The sequence below is a fragment of the Anabrus simplex genome, chromosome 1, assembly GCF_040414725.1.
Source record: "Anabrus simplex isolate iqAnaSimp1 chromosome 1, ASM4041472v1, whole genome shotgun sequence".
NCBI classification, from domain to species: Eukaryota; Metazoa; Arthropoda; class Insecta; order Orthoptera; family Tettigoniidae; genus Anabrus; species Anabrus simplex.
Window position 1 is genome coordinate 369638149 of NC_090265.1, and position 22394 is coordinate 369660542.

The 22394-nt window shown below is 39.9% G+C and overlaps 1 protein-coding gene across 1 annotated transcript in view; it reads left to right on the forward strand.

Annotated features, from left to right (window-relative positions):
- sff (sugar-free frosting) overlaps positions 1 to 13633 on the forward strand; it is a 940682-nt gene extending 927049 nt beyond the window's left edge. Inside the window, exon 14 of the mRNA XM_068226759.1 lies at positions 13334 to 13633. Coding sequence (XP_068082860.1) covers positions 13334 to 13633 — 300 coding nt within the window. The remainder of the gene's footprint in view (positions 1 to 13333) is intronic.
- Positions 13634 to 22394: the final 8761 nt, after the last annotated feature.

The window sequence follows — 22394 nt, forward strand, 5'->3', positions numbered from 1 at the left end:
CTAAATGATCACACCAAGGTATCTGAAGCTGTTGACTCTTCAGAAATGAACATTATTACACAAGATGCACTCAGTGCTCGTTAGTTTTCCACCTTTTCTGAGTACTACTTGTTTTGTTTCCTCCTCGTTATTCCTTATTTCATTTCTGTTTGCCCATTTAGCTAGTAAGTTCACCTGATGCAGCTCTGTTATCTCCTCTGCCACTATAGCCAAGTCATCTGCATAAATGTACATTTTTGCGTTTATCAATTCTTTTATCATTGTCCCTACATCAGAGGTGAAAGCTTTGAATAACAGAGGACTAAGTGGGTCACACTGAAGTACTCCAATCATCTGTGATATCTAGTTTGACGTTTCCACTCCTTATCCACCTGTATGTAGTTTCCGGCCAGCAGGTTTAATATAAATGTTGTAACTTTAGATTTTCCGATTAACCTCTGCAACTTGTCAATGAGGAGCCTGAATGAAATGCCTTTGCGTATTCATAGAATACTACATATAAATTGCCTCTTGGCATTTCCAGGATTATGTTGAATGTGATCCAACAAATTCTCCACAGCCATCATTGTTGATCTCTTCTGTGTGAAAATGCATTGTTCCTCAGGTAGGTAATGGTCCAAACTGCTTGTCACTCTCCTTGTCAGAATTCTTGTTATGAGTTTCAATGCTGCTGGTCCCATTACACCCCCCCCCCCTGTATGCATTCATGTTGTTAACATTTCTGTCACACTCTCTTTTAAATGCTTATTTCTAACCCTGACTGAACCAGCTGTTCTGTTGATTCTTCTTCCTCTAATGGCCTGTACAATTTCTTCATTCTTTATGACTTCTAAATGTTTGGTAGTGTCTGGATATCTTTTTGATGTTCTTGTATCTCTTGATGTAATTACACTGTTTAGATGATTTTTCCATTTTTCCATGTCAATATTTGGCTGCATTCTAGTCATTTGTGGTCATAGTGCCTGGTAAATATCCACCTTAGCTTCTTACTTTTTGTGTTGTTGTTTGAGTCATCAGTCCTTAGATTGGTTTTATGCAGCTCTCTCTATGCCACCCTATCATGTGTTAAACTTTTCATTTCTACATAACTGCTGCATCCTACGTCTCCTCTAATCTGCCTGTCATATTCATACCTTGGTCTACCCCTATTGTTCTTACTGCCTACACTTCCCTCAAAAACCAACTGCACAAGTCCAGGGTGTCTTAAGATGTGTCCTATCATTCTGTCTCTTCTTCTGGTCAAATTTAGCCAAATCAATCTCCTCTCACCAATTCGATTCAGTATCTCTTCATTCGTGATTCGATCTATTCATCTCACCTTCAGCATTCTTCTGTAACACCACATTTCAAAAGCTTCCATCTTCTTTCTTTCTGAGCTAGTTATTATCCATGTTTCACTTCTATACAATGCTACATTCCAAACAAAAGTCTTCAAAAACATCTTTCTAATCCCTGTATCAATGTTCGAAGTGAGCAAATTTCTTTTCTTAAGAAAGGCCTTCCTTGCTTGTGCTAATCTGCATTTTATGCCCTCCTTACTTTGCCATCGCTAGTTATTTTACTACCCAAGTAACAATACTCATCTACTTTCTTTAAGACTTCATTTCCTAATCTAATGTTTACTGCATCACCCGACTTCGTTCGACCGCTCTTCATTACTTTTGTTTTGGACTTATTAATTTTCATCTTGTGCTCCTTACCCAAGACTCTGTCCATACCATTCAGCGATTTCTCCAGACCTTCTGCACTCAGATAAAATAACAATATCATCAGCAAATCTCAGGGTTTTGTTTTCTCTCCTTGGATCGTGATTCCCTTCCTACATTCATCTTTGATTTCCTTTACTGCCTGTTCTATATAAACATTGAAAAGGAGGGGGTGACAGACTGCAACCTTGCCTCACTCCTTTCTGAATTGCTGCTTCTTTTTCAAAACCCTTGATTCTTATGACTGCAGACTAATTTGTATACAGATTGTAGATAATTCTTCATTCTCTGTATCTGATCCCAATCACTTTCAGAATCTCAAATAACCTGGTCCAATCAACATTATCAAATGCCTTTTCTAGATCTATGAATGCCATATATGTGGGCTTGTCTTTCTTTATTCAATCCTCTAAGATCAGGCATAAAGTCAAGATTGCTTCATGTGTCCCTACATTTCTTCTGAAGCCAAACTGGTCTTCTCCCAACTTAGTTTCAACTTGTCTTTCCATTCTTCTGTAAGTAATACATGTTAAAATTTTGCAGGTATGAAATACTAAACTAATGGCCCTGCAGTTTTCACACTTGTCAGCACCAGCTTTCTTGGGAATAGGTATAACGATATTCTGCCGAAAATCAGGTGGCACTTCTCCTGCCTCATATATCTTACACACTAAATGGAATAACCTCGCCATGCTGGTTTCTCCCAAGGCAGTCAGTAATTCAGAGGGAATGCCATCAATTCCAAGTGCCTTGTTCCTATTTAGAACTCTCAAAGCTCTGTCGAATTCTGACCTCAAAATTGGGTCTCCCATTTCATTAGCATCGACAGCCTCTTCTTGTTTCAGAGCCATATCATCTACATCATTACTTTGATACAACTGTTGGATATGTTCCTGCCATCTTTCAGCCTTGTCTTCTTTCCCTATAAGTGGTTTCCCATCTGAGCTTATCGTTCTGTGATACGATTTTATTTGACGTAAATAAATATCACACAAGAACACGTTCACTTCCTTGTATAAATTACTTTATTTACACTGTACGTCACAACACACAGTTATACACAGTAGCCAATGACACTATATACAACACTCAATAGCGGAGAACCCTGAAGTCGATTCTGACAAGTACAGATATCAACAACACTGACGCGCGCACTATAACATACTCTCTCTTGAATTCACTGCCTCACTCACTTGAACCCAATACTCAGACTCCACCTTGGAGCCCAACAGTCACTCCCAGTCCATCACTTGCCTGAGCCCCAAGAACCAAGATCTGCAAACTTAGAACTGACTTCACTGACTGACAGCTCGATATATATACCATTCGATCATCTAGAATGATCAACTTCTGGAAGAGTTCTTACAACACACTGATGAAACACACTCAAAACATCGATCGACCAGCTAGTCGAATGGGTACTCGAACTTTCCTTCAGTATTTACAAACCCCTATGGAAATATCTACAACATTCGTAATGTCTCTACATGTATCTGGATAATAAAACCTTACAGTAAGTTTCCAGAACCTTTCATATATACCAAATATAGTACAATAAGTCTAACATACGAACATTATGGAATTTTCTACCGCTTTCGACTCTATAGATTTTGAGGTTATAGACAATACGTATTTGAGGTTATACAATTCTATACTACATATTTACAGAATATAATTTAGCCTTATATAAACTATAATTAAAATATATTAAACGTAATAATTGAAGGTTTTACACCAGTTACAGCATCGTACGTACGACAAGCTCTTAATATTCATACATCTAGATTTCCTTTCTCCAAACGTTTCCTTGATTTTCTTGTATGCAGCATCTACCTTTCCTATGACCATATAACCTTCACCATCTTTGCAATTCTCCTTCAGCCATTCTTCCTTAGCTTTCTTGCACTTTCTATCCACTTCATTCTTTAATCACCTGTATTCTTTTCTGTCCTCTTCATTATTTGCAACCAAGTGAATTGGCCATGCAGTTAGGGGCTGTGAGCTTTCATCCAGGAGATAGTGGGTTTGAATCCCACTGTCGGCAGCCCTAAAGATGGTTTTTCATGGTTTCCCATTTTCACACCAAACAAATGCTGGGACTGTACCTTAATTAAGGCCACGGTCGCATCCTTCCAACTCCTAGGCCTTTGCTATCCCATCATCGCCATAAGACCTATCTGTGTCGGTGAGACATAAAGCCACTAGCATTGTTTGCATGCTTGTACTTTCGTCGTTCATCAATCAGGTCCAGTATATCCTGAGTTATCCATTGATTCTTAGTTAATCTTTCCGTTCTTCCTAGCATTTCTTCACCAGCCCTGGAGACCTCATTCTTCACAACTGTCCATTCTTCCTCTGTTGTGTTTCCTTCAGCCTTTTCACTTAATTCTTGTGCAACATTTTCATTGGAACAGTCCCTCACACTCTTTTCTTTCAACTTGTCTAGATCCCATCTTCTTGCATTCCTTCCTTTCTTCAATTTCTTCAACTTCAGATAGCATTTCATGACCTACAACTTGTTGTCAGAGTCCACATCTGCTCCTAGGAAAGTTTTGCAATCCAACACCAGGTTTCTGAATCTCTGCCTAATCATAATGAAGTCCATTTGATACCTTCCAGTGTATCCAGGTCTCATCCATGTATATAGATGTCATTTGTGGTGTTTGAACCAAGTATTAGCAAGGCCTAAATTATGATTGGTGCACAATTCAACCAGCCGACTTCCTCTTTCGTTCCTTTGTCCCAATCCAAATTCTCCTACTGTATTACCTTCTCTTCCTTGGCCTACCACTGTATTCCAGTCTCCCATCACAATTAAATTCTCATCACCTTTTACATATTGTATTAAATCATTTCTTCCTATATTCTTTTGATTTCTTCATCATCTGATGTTCTAGTGGGCATATAGACCTGCACTATTGTGGTGGGCATTGGTTTAGTGTCCATCTTGACAACAATAATCCTTTCACTATGCTGGTCATAGTAGCCTACCCACTGCCCTATTTTCTTATTTATTATTACACCAACTCCTGCATTTCCCCTGTTTGATTTTACGTTGATAAATCTGTAATCGCCTGATCAAAAATCCTGCTCTTCCTGCCAACGTACTTCACTTATACCAACTACATCTAACTTTAATCTATACATCTCCCGTTTCAGATTCTCTAAACTTCCACAGTGATTCAAACTTCTAACATTCCATGCCCCTACTCGCAGAATGTCAATATCCATCTTCCTGATGATAGCCACCTCTCGTATAGTCCCCACTCAGAGATCCGAATGGGAGACTATTTTACCTCCGGAATATTTTACCAGGGAGAAAGCTGTCATCAGTACATCATTCATACAGAGAGAGCTGCATGTCCTTGGGAGTCAGTTATGGCTGTAGTTTTCCATTGCTTTCAGCCGTTTAGCAGTATCAACACAGCTAAGCCATGTTGGGTATTAGTACAAGACCATATCAGTCAATCACCCAGACTGCTGCCCTTGCAAATTCCAAAAGGCTGATACCTCCCTTACTGCTTTGAGGATTTGCCACCTGCTGCAACTGTGGTAATAGGGGCCACATAAGCTGGAACTATGAAGAATGTTGAAGAGCCTTCAACTGATGAAGGGACAGGCAAGAAGTCAGAGAAATCACAACCTCAAAAAAATGTGGTGAATATCATCTCATTAGCCTAATGAGCCATTTGTTAAAATCTTTCTTGAAAGTTATCCATGCTCGAATAAGGAAGAAATGTGAGGAAAACCTGGATGATACCCAGTTTGGATTTTGAAATGGATATGGAACTCATGAGGCTATTTTCAGTTTAACAACTCTTCTTCAAGAATGTTGGGATCAACAAAAGGATGTCTTTGCCTGTTTCATAGATTATGAAAAGGCTTTTGATAGAGTAAAACATACCGAACTCATCAGGCTACTGCAGCAAACTGGAATTGATGATAAAAATATAAGAATTATTGAAAACCAGTATTGGCATCAGAAGGCTGTGGTAAAAGTTGATGATGATACAATGGACTACATAGAAATCTGACGAGGAGTTCGTCAAGGCTGTGTTTTGTCTCCATTATTGTTTAACATCTATTCAGATGCCATATTTAAGGCAGCATCAGCTGATTTGGAAGTGGGAATTAAAGTAAATGGAGAACTAATAAGTAATTTGTGATATGCAGATGACACAGTAATTCTTGCTAATAGTGTTGAAAGCTTATAACTATTCCTGGACAAAATTAATATAGTTGGGAAAGAAATGGGTCTAAAGATCAACATTTTAAGAAAAAAACTAATGGTTTTCAGCAGAGAAAGAATTAATGCTACTCTGAAACTTAAAGACCAACAAATTCAACAAGTAAATAAACTTAAGTATCTTGGTTGTTGGATAACAGATGATTTGAACCCAGACCTAGAAATTAAGAGCTGAACAGAAATTGCAAGATAAACATTCAGGAAGATGAAGACATTGTTGTGTGATGATGCATTAAATTTAAAATGTTGGCAGCGTATGGTGAAATGTTATATTTTGTCTACTCTCCTTTGTGGGGTTGAAGCTTGGACGTTAAAATTGGCAACCATCAAAAGACTGGAAGTCTTAGATCTTTGGCTTCACAGAAGAATGCTTGGAGTCTTGTGGATTGACCATGCCACCAATGATCAAATATTACAGAGAGCAAAATGCAAAAAAGAACTGGTAACCACCATCAAATGCAGAAAAATTGCATATCTAGGGCTTGTTTTGTGTGGTGAAAAATACGCAGTTTTAAATCTAATTTTGAAAGGCAAAATTGAAGGGTGCTGAGGAGTAGGCAGAAGCAGAACAACATGCTTTAAGAATATTAAAGACTGGACAGGCATGAAAAGTACTGAAGAATTGTACTGAGTTGCTGAAGATAGAAAAGCACTCTCTAAATTGATCGCCAACATCTGGGAGACTGGGCAGGTCACATTGAAGAAGAAGAAGAAGGAGGAGGAGTGAAGGTTGACTCAGGATAGTAGTCAAATTGCAGCAGCCCAGGACTGCGTAGAAAGAGACTGTGATTCGATAGCAGCAGCCTGACGGCAGACAGTCATCAATGGATAGTGCAGAGCATGTTAATCAACAACAGAACGAGGACCATTGTCAAGCTAATGGTTGCATGGCAGTAGAGAATTCGACCCTTGCAGGTGAAATTTAGCCTGGCAACTGCCACTGGAGAGATTAATCTTGTCCTTGGCAAAATGGTAATGAAATTCTCTGTGGAGTGGAGAACACTGATGTTACATTCAATTTACAAAGTATACATTTATTATTCACCTATTCAATAAATGTATACTTTGTAAATTGAATGTAATCACTGTTGTCAATACGGACCAAAAAATGAGATTAATGAACACTGATGTATCGGGCTTTTGTGGCAGATATCATGGATGAGATAATCATCAGACTTGACTTCCTGAATGAACATAAAATCATCCTGTACATGGTTTCACTTTGAAACTGAAGAAACTGCTGTCTGACCAGCATTGGGAAGAAATTGCTTTATGCCAGCTGAACCTGCAAGACAATCTGACCATCCCACCAAGGGCCAAGATTGATATGGCTGTGAACACAAATGGTGAGCATGAAGTTCCCTGCTGTAGGATCATCATGTAGTTTAATATAAACTGGATTTGTGATGCCTGAATGGAAGCACAGAGGGCGGAGGGATGATGATGACGTTGGGACTGGTAGCTGAGTGGAAAGCTGCCCACATTCCAAGGCCTGGATAGACACATCAGTAACCTCAGCCCTAACGATATAAAGATAAGAGGTATAGAACTAAACAAAGCCACAGACCTAGTTACACATAAAGTATTGTCGTGGCATTTAGTAAATTCACAGAGGCTTGCAGACTGAATGCTGAAAGGCATAACGGTCTATAATGAAGATGTATGTATGTATGTATGTATGTATGTATGTACTGTATGTTAGGGTGTCCCTTATTTTTCAAAGTTTTAATTTTGCAATGCATAGGTTATTGTTTTATTCATTTGGGCCTAAAACACCCAAAAACATTTTTTTTCCCTTATTTGGAACGGTGCAATCCATGTCAACTCATGCGCAAACATGTCCATACAAGTTGCATCACAAGAGTGGCGCGCTCTCATTGTTGTTACCACTTAGTTTTCGCTTATCGGGTAGCTAGCATGGATTGTTTTATATTTCAAAGATGTCAGTAGAACTAAGGAGCAGTAAAAAAAGCATTTTCTTGGTTGGTGAAGTAAATCACCAAATAACAGGTGCAAAATTACCATCTAATCGTCAAGTTCTCACAGTTCTATTTTTCAACATACGTGAGGTTAAGGTGACTGTTAGTGAAAGCACAAATCTTGTCATTCAGGAGTGCAATATATTCTGGGAAAAGGCTAGAATACCTACCAGAGCTGTGCCTAATTGTGTTAAGAAGTTAGTGGATCTTTACTAGGTCTGGCGAGAACTGCAAAAAAATAGGAAGAAGATTCAGGATTTACATAGACGCCGCGAAGAGAACTTCCAACTTGAATTAGATAATTAATTCGATATCGCACATGCTGATGGTCTTGAAAGAATAAAAATCGAAGAAGATAAAATATTTTTGCAAAAGCAAAGAAAGCAAAGGGTGCCTAGCGGGTGTTGACAAAAAGTTGGCTGAAATTGAAGAAAGGGCCAGGCTGAGAAAACTCGCAGAAGATAAAAAGAGACTAAAGCAAATGCCTTCCGCAAGCTCATTGGAATCTGCAAGTTTACAGACCTGTGATACACATGAAGACATAGAAGAACAATCTACAAGCTCTGAAGAAAGCCTGGAAGAATTTCTGCCATCCACATCTCTATCTGTAAGTTCTTTAGCTACGTTGACAAGAAGAGGAAGAAAAGATTTTATCACATCTAAATTAGTTGCAACTTTAGACAGATGTCAACTAGGCATCAGAGATTCTGTTTATATAATTCAGTCTGTAGTAGAAGCACTTGGTCTTAGTTCTGACAATTACCCAATCAACAAATCTTCTATTCAACGCATTCGAACACAAATGAGAAAAGATAGAGCGAGATCCATTAAATGCGATTTTCAGAATAACGTGCCCGAAGTAGTTACTGTTCATTGGGATGGAAAATTGTTACCTGCTCTGGACGTAAGAAGTTCTAAAGAAGAATGCCTACCAATTATTATGTCATACGACGAGGAAGAACAACTTCTTGCTGTGCCGAAGTTAGACAACTCTTCTGGCAAAGAGCAAGCGAAAGCAGTGTCAAATGCCTTTCATGACTGGAACCTGGATGATAAGGTACAAATAATGTGCTGTGATATAACAGCATCTAATACAGGACGCTTGAACGGAGCTTGTGTGCTTTTAGAGCAAAAACTAGAAAGAGAGTTGTTACTCTTTCCTTGCTGCCATCATATTTATGAACTGGTGCTCAAAAGTGTGTTTGAATCAAAGATCCAACAAATCACTAGCAGTCCTGATATTCCGCTGTTCAAAATGTTTAGAGACAACTGGAAGAATATTAATCCCAGTGCCATCGAACCGTGCACTGATTTTGTCCAACAACATCTCTGTGAGGCAAATATTATTGAATTGGTGACTTTTTTAACAATGAACTGGCAAAATAGACTGTACGAGATGATTATCGCGAGCTCATTGAGCTCGCTATTGTTTTTTCTGGGTGGAGACATTAAAAATAAAATAAAAATCAGACCTCCTGGTGCAATGCATCAAGCACGATGGATGGCAAGAGCTATTTACTCCTTAAAAATGTGTTTACTGAAGTCCCAGTTTAAAATGAGCGCTAAAGACAAACAAGCTTTACAAGATGTTTGTTTATTCATTGTAGCAGTTTACGTGAAGCCCTGGCTTGTATGTAGTTTGGCAATAAAAGCGCCGAATCAATATTTTTGTTTTTTAAAGACCTTAAAAGATTACGAGAAAGTTGACAAGTTGATTTCCGATGCAGCTTTTAACAAGTTCAGTCAACACTTGTGGTACTTGTCAGAGGAAATAGCCATCCTTTCAATTTTTGATGATGAAGTTGATGAGCAGACCAAAGGAAACATTGTAGAAAACTTACAAAAAGAAAGCTTTGGTGATTCCGGAAAGAGATATGTTCCATTGAAAGAAGAGATGTCTGGCTCTCTATATGGTACGTAGTAGACTAGTAGTGTTTAATCTGGTATTTAATTTAGAACTTATTTGTTTTATTTAGAGGCACTACAAGTATTTTTTATCTTAAAATCACAGGAATTTTTTATCTTGTTTCAGGGAAATCTTTGAGTGATTTTGTTTCTGTCAAGAGTAAAGATTTATTTTCACGACTGAAACGTGACAGTGGTTTACTTCAAGAAATTGTATCTCCATGGAAAGACAATGTGGCATTTGTGGAAGCTAAAAAGAAGGTTTCTACCTTAAAAGCAGTTAATGACACAGTTGAAAGAGCTGTTAAACTAATGACAGACTTTCATGGTTTGATTAAAAATTGTATCTTTTTTGTTACTTACAAGAAGAGCATTATATAAATTTCCGTTTTCATTTGTATTTTTCTAAAATAATTGTTTTGTGTGATCATCTACAACTACATTTAAGAGACCCTTTAAGCAGCTATTTTCTAAAACTTTTAGGCCCTGTCGGCATGGGTTAAAATTAATGTAGGAAGTTGAAATTCTGTATTTGGGTAACTAATAGACTAATAAACACAATAACGGGGTATGCGTTTCAATAAATGAAAATATTTTTTTTTGCTAGTTGCTTTACGTCGCACCGACTCAGATAGGTCTTATGGCGACGATGGGACAGGGAAGGGCTAGGAGTCGTAAGAAAGCAGCCATGGCCTTAATTAAGGTACAGCCCCAGAATTTGCCTGGTGTTAAAATGGGAAACCACAGAAAACCATTTTCAGGGCTGCCGACAGTGGGGTTCGAACCTACTATCTCCCGAATACAGGATACTGGCCGCACTTAAGCGACTGCAGCTATCAAGCTCGGTTTTTGCCTTTTTAAGGGATACCCTAATGTGTGTGTGTGTGTGTGTGTGTGTGTGTGTGTGTGTGTGTGTGTGTGTGTGTGTGTGTGTGTGTGTGTGTGTGTGTGTGTGTGTGTGTGTGTGTGTGTGTGTGTGTGTGTGTGTGTGTGTGTGTGTGTGTGTGTGTGTGTGTGTGTGTGTGTGTGTGTGTGTGTGTGTGTGTGTGTGTGTGTGTGTGTGTGTGTGTGTGTGTGTGTGTGTGTGTGTGTGTGTGTGTGTGTGTGTGTGTGTGTGTGTGTGTGTGTGTGTGTGTGTGTGTGTGTGTGTGTGTGTAAATAACTGAGGTATTTCTGTCCTAAAATAAAAGCTGACATTATTTCAGAATGTTGTGTAGATAATTGAGGAAGTTTAACACTGACATTTGAACTCTAAGTCTGTGTTTCAAATATTTGTGACATAGGGTTTTCATTTGTTTTTTAAATACGTCAATATTTTCATTACAATGCTTCTTATATAAATATACAACAATGTTTTTCAAGTTCATTTTTTAACAGTGTAGTGAATTTAGATATTCATGCTCAAATAAATCATGGATGTGTATTACTATTTCTATGCCATGAAATATGAAATGATTGAGACAATATTAAAAAAGTATAAACTGAACATACCAATCAATCAATCAATCAATCAATCAATCAATCAATCAATCAATCAATCAATCAATCACTACTGATCTGCATTTAAGGCAATCGCCCAGGTGGCAGATTCCCTATCTGTTGTTTTCCTACCATTTTCCTTAAATGATTTCAAAGAAATTGGAAATTTATTGAACATCTCCCTTGGTAAGTTATACCAATCCCTAACTCCCCTTCCTATAAACAAATATTTGCCCCAGTTTGTCCTCTTGAATTCCAACTTTATCTTCATATTGTGATCTTTCGTCCTTTTAAAAACATCACTCAAACATATTCGTCTACTGATGTCATTCCACGTCATCTCTCCACTGACAGCTCGGAACATACCACTTAGTCAAGCTACTCGTCTCCTTTCTCTCTTCCCAGCCCAAACTTTGCAACATTTTTGTAACGCTACTGTTGGAAATCACCGAGAACAAATAGATCTGCTTTTCTTTGGATTTTTTCCAGTTCTTGAATCAAGTAATAATGGTGAGGGTCCCACACACTGGAACCATACTCTAGTTGGGGTCTTACCAGAGACTTATATGCCCTTTCCTTTACATTCTTATTACAACCCCTAAATACCCTCATAACCATGAGATCTGTACCCTTTATTAACAATCATATTTATGTGATCACCCCAATGAAGATTTTTCCTTATATTAACACCTAGGTACTTACAATGATCCTCAAAAGGAACTTTCACACCATTACCACAATAATTAAAACTGACAGGACTTTTCTTATTTGTGAAACTCACAACCTGACTTTTGACCCTGTTTATCATCATACCATTGCCTACCGTCTATCTCACAACATTATCGAGGTCATTTTGCAGTTGCTCACAATCTTGTAACTTATTTATTACTCTGTATGGAATAACATCATCTGCAAAAGGCCTTATATCTGATTTTGCTTCTTTACACGTATCACTGATATATTAAAAAAAAAAAAAAGGTCCAATAATACTGCCTTCTTAATTATTATAGGGTCAGATAAAGCTTCACCTACTCTAATTCTCTGAGTTCTATTTTCTAAAAATATAGCCACCCATTCAGTCAGTCACTCTTTTTTCTAGTCCAATTGCACTCATTTTTGCCAGTAGTCTATCATGATCTACCTTATCAAATGCCTTAGATAGGTCAATCACAATACAGTCCATTTGACCTCCTGAATCCAGGATATCTGCTATATCTTGCTGGAATCCTGCAAGTTGAACTTCAGTGGAATAACCTTTCCTAGAACAGAACTGCCTTCTAACAATACAGTTATTAATTTTGCAAACATGTATAATATAATGAGAAAGAATGCTTTCCCAAAGCTTACATGCAATGCATATCAAACTGACTGGCCTGTAATTTTCAGCTTTATGTCTATCACCCTTTCCTTTGTACACATAAGAGAAGACATTGGGATTATGCGAACTAGTTTCAATGAAAATACAATTCAAATATGGTAAACCGGTTAAAGGGAGGCTGCATAATTTTTATGAAATGACTCTATCAAAGAGGCTTATAAAATACATAGCATTTTTGTAAAAAGCTCAAATATTGTTAGTTATTATGTTCCAACTTTGTTCAGTTTAAATCAGTTCACATGATATTATGAAAATTGCTTATATCTTGGACCCTCCTTGAATCAGAAGTCTAGAGGCTGGTATTTCATTGCTACATCCCAGGTTTGAGAATATTAATACTGTAGTTTCAAAAATTTGTGTTAGACAAAGTGAAAACAGGACATATTTGCACTAAAATTTTCTGTTTACCCCAACAAATCCATTCCAGTGTCCCTCTGTAAACTGACATGTATGCAAGGCCTTGCCTGATTCCTATATTTCAGCACTAACTAGGGAATAATTCTCCTGATCTATCACTTAAACAAAATCAAATTAAATGATTAAGTGGTAATTTTGTGGTATATACTTGTAATTATTCAGCAAAATACAAATAGTAAATTGTTGTGCCAGCAATATGATTAGCAGTATGTTATTATTTCAGGTTGAGTCCGACATAGAGAGTGATACGTCTGTATTTGATGTGAAATCACCAACGCGAGAAACAGCAAATGGTCGACGGCGTAGCTGCACCAGTACCAACAATAACAACTCTGGGAGTGTTACTTCAGAATGTACCACCAATGGAGCGACAATCACCCCTGCAACGACGACAGTGTCATGCCCAACGTCCACCGAGACTATGACATCTGCTGCAATGCCCAAGGCAGTAAGGTCAAATAGTGAGAGCAAGAGTTCAACATCTGAGAAATGCTCTACTACAACGTCAGGCACATTGGCATGAGTGTTTCAGGTACTATATTGCTACTTCTAAGTGAAACTGGCTATTTTTCTTCTGAAACCATCTATTCAGCTCATTTCTTCTAGAAAGTCTGTCAGAACATCATCTCTATTTCTCTTCCCATGTCCAAATAGCCTGTGTGATTTCTCCATCACCCTTCCTTCCTTGTCCAACTTTAGCATTCATATTTCCTATGGTTATTACTCATTTGTCTTGAATCAATCTTTCTATATTTTCTAGGTACCAATATTTCTCTAGGTCAGTCTCCATGTTTCCCGTTTGAGGAACATACACCTGGATTATATCTGTTGTGTCACTTTCCACTTTCAACCAGGCTTTAATCATCCTGTTGTTGATCTTCTCCACTGATACCACATACTCCTTTTGCTAATTCCCAGCAATAATAATAATAATAATAATAATAATAATAATAATAATAATAATAATAATAATAATAATAATAATAATAATAATAATAATAATATTTTTTTACGAGGGATTGTGGAAAATCTTCAAAAAGACACTTGTGAAGGGTCCGCACTCCACAAGTGTGTGGGATTCTTACCCACTAAAATCCACACACCCTTTTCCCACGATGTGTATCATCACCCCGGAACCGCTCTCGCATTACTTCAGGGTGATATCGTGCTTTGTCTTTCAGACATCTTCATTCTTCATTCCTCCTTTACGAACGTTCGTATGCTTCCAAATCCTTCTTTTTCTGACGAAGGACATTCTCCACGTACACTGCCACGCGATCCCAGGATTCCTGGTTTCGCAGCATCACCGAAATAATATTATCTGCTGTCAATTCTCCTAGTTCAGTTTCCACACATCTTCTCTGAATCGTCCAATGGCCGCATACAAAAAAGGTGTGAAATACGTCGTCAATGTCATCACAGTATATGCATGCTGCGTCATTCGCTCTGCCCACTTTATGCAGGAATTTCCGGAAATATCCATGCCCTGTTAGAAGCTGCGTGAGGTAGTAATTTACTTCACCATGGGCCCTTTCAACCCAGATATCCAAGCGTGGTATCAGTCGCTTGGTCCATATGCCTCGAGGGTCACTTTCCCATCTGAGTTGCCATCGCCTCATCCGTTGACTGAAGGCACGCTTCTTTGCACATTTCTTTCCCAGCTCTCCTTGGGTTCGCCAGATTTCATGTCGCTCTAATGCAAGTAGGTCTATTGGGGCTATTGCTGCCACCGTGAGGATTGCAGGTTCGGAAACCGTGCGGTATGCGCATGCAATACGTAAAGCCGCTCTCCGTTGTACGGCAGCTATCCTTCTCCGATGCCAAGTGAATCTCAAGGATTCAGCCCAGATTTCAGAGCCATATAAGAGCACTGACTGAACCGTCGACATGAGAAGACGTCGTTTGCTGGATTTCGGACCTTTAATATTTCCCATTAGTCTGCTAAGTGCAGTCATGTATTTTACTGCCTTGTCTGTCGCTCTCTGAATATGATTCCAGAATGTGAGCTTGGAGTCAAGTGTCACTCCTAGATATTTTGTGCTCGCAGATGTTTCAATCACTAACTCTCCAACAGTCATTGGTACAAGAGTTTCGATCCTTTTCCTCGTCAGAAGAACTATCTCCGTTTTGTGTTCGGCTAATGTTAGACTGTGGTTCATCATCCATTCTTTTATGCGCCGCATCACCTGGTTCAGTTTGATTTGAGCCATTTCAACATTACGAGCTACTATCAAGGCGGCCACATCATCGGCGTAGCCAACAAGCTTCGTGTCCTCTGGCATCTCCAAACGTAACAAGCCATCATACATTATGTTCCAAAGATCTGGACCAAGGATCGATCCCTGCGCTGCACCAGCCATCAGGCATTTTGTCTTTTCTCCATCTTCTGTATCATACAACAGAGTGCGATCTTTAAAGTAATCTCTCATTATGCGCATAAGATATTGTGGTAGCTTGAAAGTTTCCTCAAGACCTACCAACATGTCGCTCCATCTTGCCGAATTGAAGGCATTTTTCACATCCAGGGTCACAAGAAGTGTCAATTTACGGAAATGATGATTGCCCATTTGTGCCCTTTCTGCTGTATTCACCACCTCCCACACTGCATCCAGCGTCGAGTGTCCTCTCCGAAATCCATGTTGGCGAACAGATAGATCCCCTGCTAGTTGAACTGCTGAGAGGATTCTGGGCTGCAGAAGTTTCTCCAGGCCTTTTCCGGCTGTGTCCAGCATACATAAAGGTCTATAACCGCCAAGTTTTCCTTTGCTGATCAGAACCAAACGAGCCATTTTCCATCGGGGACTAAAAACACCCGTTTGCAGGCAATGATTGTACATATTCAGCAACAGTTCTGGACATAGTTCTGCTATTATCTTTAACACTTCTGTAGGTATACCATCTGGTCCTGGAGTTTTCTTGTTTCTAAGAGAGCTAATAGCTCTATTCAGCTCTTCTACAGTGAAGAGGGGTATGTCATCTAGTTCTTTTTCGTCATCACAGTAAATCCTCTCTGGATGGTCTGGGAATAGTGTATCCACAATTTGTTTAATTGTTTGCGGATCCGCACTCGGGGTTGAAAATGTCCCGAGTTTCTTTATTACAATCTTATAACCTTGTCCCCATGGATCATCTTCTACTTCTTTAGCCAGTGCCCACCATTTATCGGCTTTACTTTTTCTGATTGCATTACGGAGTTCCTTCTTCGCTGACTTGTACTCCGCTGTGACTGAGGTATTCTCTTGACTGCCTCTCATCCTCTGAGCCCTGCGTCGAAGTCGCAGACAATTCTTTCTCAGTTCAGCAATCTCTTCGGTCCACCAGTACGCTGGGCGCTTGCTATTTCGCGGCCTCCTTCGGGGCATTGAGGCGTTGCATGCTTGATGGATTAGCTGCATAGTGAGTTCAACACATACAGCAGCCGCTTCTTTCCCTCTACGAGTAGAACAATTTTCAGTTATGTTCTCCATTCCATTCCGTATTACATCAATGAACGTTTCCTTGTCAATACCGGCTACGTTCCACCGTGCTGGTCTGCGCAAGATGTTTCTTTCTTGAGGAGATTCTTGGAGAAGTCGAAAGATGATATATTGGTGATCGCTCCCCGTATAGTTCTCAATCACTTGCCATTCAGAAATCTTAGGCGTAATATCCTCTGATGAAAAGGTTACATCCGGTATTGTTCCCTGGCATCCTGGCCGTCGGAATGTTGGCACATTTCCAATGTTGTTGACCACCAAACCCCTTCTGGCTGCCATCTCCATTATACGACGTCCTCTGGAGTCTGTTTGTGGCATGCCCCATTCCAACGCTTGAGCATTTACGTCACCAGTGACCACTAGTTTTTTTTCCATTCTGCGTATTACATCCTCAAGACCATCAATTTTCATCTGAAAGTTGGAAACAGATTCATTTGGCGTAAAATAACAGCTTACAATAGTGATTCCCCCAGTCTGTACCCAAACAAAACCGTCATCGCATCCATGCTGTGTTACTGGGACTTTTCCTAGACCTGGTATCCAAATTGCAGCTGTTCCGAGGTTATCCACAAACCACCCTGGATGGTCCCTCTCTTGATATGGTTCGCTAATAATAACGATGTCTACTTCCATCTCGTAAATCAGCTGTGTCATAAGATCGTTAGCTGTTTGACTCCTGTGCATGTTTGCTTGAAGTATTCGCATCATTTACTGTGACTTTTTGCCTTCTCCAGAGCTTCACGAAATATTGCAATGCTCCCGATCCAGGAATGTGATTTCGTTTAGCTTCATTAACACCCTTGTCTGTACAAAGCATACATCGTGGATTATTCTTTTTACAGTCTACTGCCTTGTGGCCAGATTCTCCACACTTAAAACAGAGCTTACTTCTGTCGGGACCTGTGCAGTTTTTTGCCAGATGACCATATGATAGGCATCGGAAGCAGCGAGGTAACATGGTTCTAGCTCTTACTCTGCAGTATAGCCATCCTATCTTAATTCTTCCTGCTTCCAGTAATTTCTGAGCGTCCTCGTCTTTGGTTTCGAAGATGGCAAGTTTCTGTCCCCAGCTGTTTGGTTTCGAGACCGATATTTTAAGTTCTCCATGGGGATTTCCGGAATCTCGTCTTACAGCTTCCTCAACGTCTGCGGCGGTAGTGATGCCATCCATGTCTCGAATCTCCAGTGTAGTTCGGGGGATTAACGCCTTTACATCGCCATCACGTCCGAGGGCGTCTCTCAGAGAATTACTGAATACCTCCCTATTTTCAATCTTAGTTGTTTTGTTGAATTTAATAAGGACAGCTCCAGCTCTTGTTTTACGGATGGATCGAATGCCTGCTCCACTGTCTTCCGGCTTCACCCTGCTCCTGATATCCTTCAAAACATCAGCGAAAGTCTTACCGTTCATCGGTTTGATAATTACGGCTTCTGTACGACTCCTAGATTTATATAGATGTTGATTCCCATAGGAAATCTGAAATATTTGTCCTGAATGAGTAAATTTATAATACCAATATAAATGGTCCGTTATTGGACATTATAAATTTTCCAGCTAGCTCATTCTTGGTTGCCAGCGTTTCGCCCTCGTGTGCTAGGGTGGGCTCATCAGTTGGTACCTAGCGTATTGGTATTATAAATTTACTCATTCAGGACAAATATTTCAGATTCCCTATGGGAATCAACATCTATATCATCTGATGGCCAAGCAGGCATCAATTTTTAGTGATGAGACAAAGTCTCTTAGTGCATTGGCACTGCCGGTGGCTCCAGTTAGCCTACGCAGTGGCCTCCACGGTATGCACTAGCCAGCGTATTGGTAGGTGTGCTAGGTACCAACTGATGAGCCCACCCTAGCACACGAGGGCGAAACGCTGGCAACCAAGAATGAGCTAGCTGGAAAATTTATAATGTCCAATAACGGACCATTTATATTGGTATTCCTAGATTTAGATTGAGGTCGTTTCCCACTTTCGCTAAGCACTGTAGTTTCAGGATCAATACTGGCCTGTTTCGTTGGAATATCTTCGTGCTTCCTATCCTCGCTCTTCTTCTTCTTCTTTGACAGAAACGTCTCCCATTTTCCTTGATCTTCCTCCTCCGAGTCATTTGTCACTAGTGATGTGTTGGACAATTCCTTATTCTCCATGGTAATTGGTCTCTGCTTTTGTTCTTCTGCAGATTTCTTCCACAACATCCTGCATGCTGCTCCAGCCTCTAAAGCTTCTTCCAGCTTCATGAGGCCATTCTTTATTTCCGTTTTGAGATTTTTGAGAGGAATAGCCATTATGTTCTTTAACAGTGATCTTGCTGTCTCAAGATGCACCTCTTCTTTGTATTGATTATCCATTATCTGCCGACTGATATCATCAATCAGATTTAGGTCAATACTCCTACCATTTCGGCCATTGTGAATACTTTCCCTTGATACACCAGGGAGCTCCACTGTATCACACAGAATGTCTGCTTCTGCCATCATGCCAATGTGAGAGTCTAGCTGGCCGTGTCTAGAGTCAAGGAGATGAAGTTGTGAGTAGGCGGCTGGGAGCGCTTACACTATAAAGCGATCGTCTAATCTACTGCAGTGTACCTTCTACGTGATTTTGATCTTTGGCAAGATGGCTGCTCACAACAGGATTATTTCACCGCAAACTTTTCAATATTTCACTCAATATTCTGTCGTTTCAGTTGTAAACAAACACATCTACCATGCAATGGGGCTTAAAATAACCATACAAGCTCGTTTTGGTGAGTGCCTTCACAATATAAACCCGCTTTCTTGAGCTATTTTGTAGCTGCGAAGTTCATGCGTCCTTTCATGTCCAACAATCCCAATAATAATAATAATAATAATAATAATAATAATAATAATAATAATAATAATAATAATAATAATAATAATAATAATAATAACAATAACAATAATAATAATAATAATAACAATAACAATAACAATAACAATAACAATAATAATAATAATAATGCAAAGTCGTGTCCTCATCCCGAGGTGGTGCAACTCTTTGCAGGTACACCCCCATTGGAGGTGAGCTGCATGTACCATTTTAACCACATACCAGCCCTCCTGCCATTCTTAAATTTCTGGCAGTACCAGGAATCGAACCCAGGCCTCCGAGGATGGCAGCTAATAACACTAACCGTTACGCTACAAAATAATAATAATAATAATAATAATAATAATAATAATAATAATAATAATAATAATAAACTTTTCTTTTACGAGAGACTGTGGATAATCTTCAAAAGACACTTGTGAAGGGTCTGCACTCCACAAGTGTGTGGGATTCTTACCCACTAAAAAAACCACACAGCCTTTTCCCACGATGTGTGTCATCACCCCGGAATTGCTCTCGCATTACGTCCGGGTGATGTCGTGCTTACTTAGTTTTTCAGTCATCTTCTTTCTTCATTTCTCCTTTACGGGCATTCGTACATTTCCAAATCCTCCTTCTTCTTCTTCTTCTTTTTCTTCTTCTTCTGACAAAGGACATCCTCCACATATACTGCCACCCGATCCCAGAATTCCTGGTTTCGTAGCATCACAGAAATAATATTATCTGGTGTCAGTTCTTCCAATTCAGTTTCCACACAACTTCTCTTTATCATCCAATGGCTGCACACAAAGGTGTTAAGTACATCATCAATGTCATCACAGTACATGAATGCTACATCACTCGCTCCGTCCACTCTATGCAGGAATTTCCAGAAATATCAGTGTCCTGTTAGAAGCTGTGTGAGGTAAGTTGACTTCACCATCAACCCTTTCAACCCAGATATCCAAGTATGGTATCAGTCGCTTGGTCCATTTACTCCGAGGGTCACTTTCCCATCTGAGTTGCCATCGCCTCATCTGTTGACTGAAGGCATGCTTCTTTGCACATTTCTTTCCCAGCTCGCCTTGAGTACACCAGATTTCTTGTCACTCCAATACAAGTAGATCTATTGGAGCTATTGCTGCCACCATGAGGATTGCAGGTTCAGAAACTGTGCGGTGTGCACATTTAATACGTAAAGCTCCTCTCCGTTGTACAGCAGCTATCCTTCTCCGATACCAAGCAAATCTCCAGGATTCAGCCCAGATTTCAGAGCCATACAGGAACACTGACTGAACCGTCAGCATGAGAAGGCGTCATTTACTGAATTTTGGACCTTTAATATTTCCTATCAGTCTACTAAGTGCAGTCATGTATTTTACTGCCTTATCTGCCGCTCTCTGAATATGATTCCAAAATGTGAGCTTGGAGTCAAGTGTCACTCCTGGATACTTTGTGCTCGTAGACTTTTCAATCACTAACTCTCCAACAGTCATTGGCACAAGAGTATCAATCCTTTTCCTCGTCAGAAGAACTATCTCCATTTTGTGTTCTGCTAGTGTTAGCCTGTGACTCATCATCCATTCTTTTATGCGCCACATCACCCGATTCAGTTTGATTTGAGCCATCTCAACATTACAATCCACTATCAAGGTGGCCACATCATCAGTGTAGCCCACAAGCTTCATATCCTCTGGCATCTCCAAACGTAACAAGCCATCATACATGATGTTCCAAAGATCTGGGTCCAGGATCGATCCCTGTGCTGCACCAGCCGTCAGTGCCTTTGCCCTTTGTCTGTCTTCCGTATCATACAGCAGAGTGCGATCCTTGAAGTGGTCTTCATTGTGCGCATAAGATACTGTGGTAGCTTGAAAGTTTCTTCAAGAACTTCCAACATATCACTCCACCTTGCCGAGTTGAAAGCATTCTTCACATCCAGGGTCACAAGAAGTGTCAATTTACAGGAATGATGATTGCCCGTTTGTGCTCTTTCTGCTGTATTCACCACCTCCCACACTGCATTCATCGTTAAGTGCCCTCCCCAAAATCCATGCTGGCGAACAGATAAATGCCCTGCTAGCTGAATTGCTGAGAGAATTCTGGACTGCAGAAGTTTCTCCAGGCATTTTTCAACTGTGTCCAACATACATAAATGTCTATAACCACCAGGTTTTCCTTTGCTGATCAAAACCAATCGGGCCATTGTCCATCAGAGACTAAACACACCCGGTTGCAGGCAGTGATTGTATATATTCAGCAACAGTTCTGGACAGAGTTCTGATATTATCTTTAGCACTTCTGCAGGTATACCATCTGGTCCTGGAAGTCTTCTTGTTTCTAAGAGAGCTAATAGCTCTATTCAGCTCTTCTACTCTGAAGAGGGGTATATCATCCAGTTCCTTTTCATCGTCACAGTCAATCCTCTCAGGATGGTCGGGGAATAGTGTATCCACAATTTCTTTAATGGTTTTCAGATCCATGCTCGGGGTTTCTTCATTAAAATCTTGTAATCTAGTACCCATGGATCATCTTCTACTTCCTTAGCCAATACCCACCATTTATCAGTTTTACTCTTTCTCATTGCGTTGCGAAGTTCCTTCTTCACTGACTTGTATTCTGCTGAGACTGAGGTATTCTCTGGACTGTCTCTCATCCTCTGAGCCCTGCATCGAAGTCGCAGACAATTCCTTCTCAGTTCAGCAATCTCTTTGGTCCACCAGTACGCTGGGTGCTTGCTAGTTCATGGTCTCTTTCGGGACATTCAGACATTGCATGCTTGCTGGATTAGCTGCATGGTGGGTTCAACACATACACCAGCTGCTTCTTTCCCTCTACAGCCAAAACTTTTTTTTTGTTGTTCTCCATTCCATTCTGTACTACAGCAAGAAACTTTTCCTTGTCGATACAGCTATGTTCCACCGTGCTGGCCTGCGCACGATGTTTTTTACTTGAGAAACTTCCTGGAGCAGTCAGA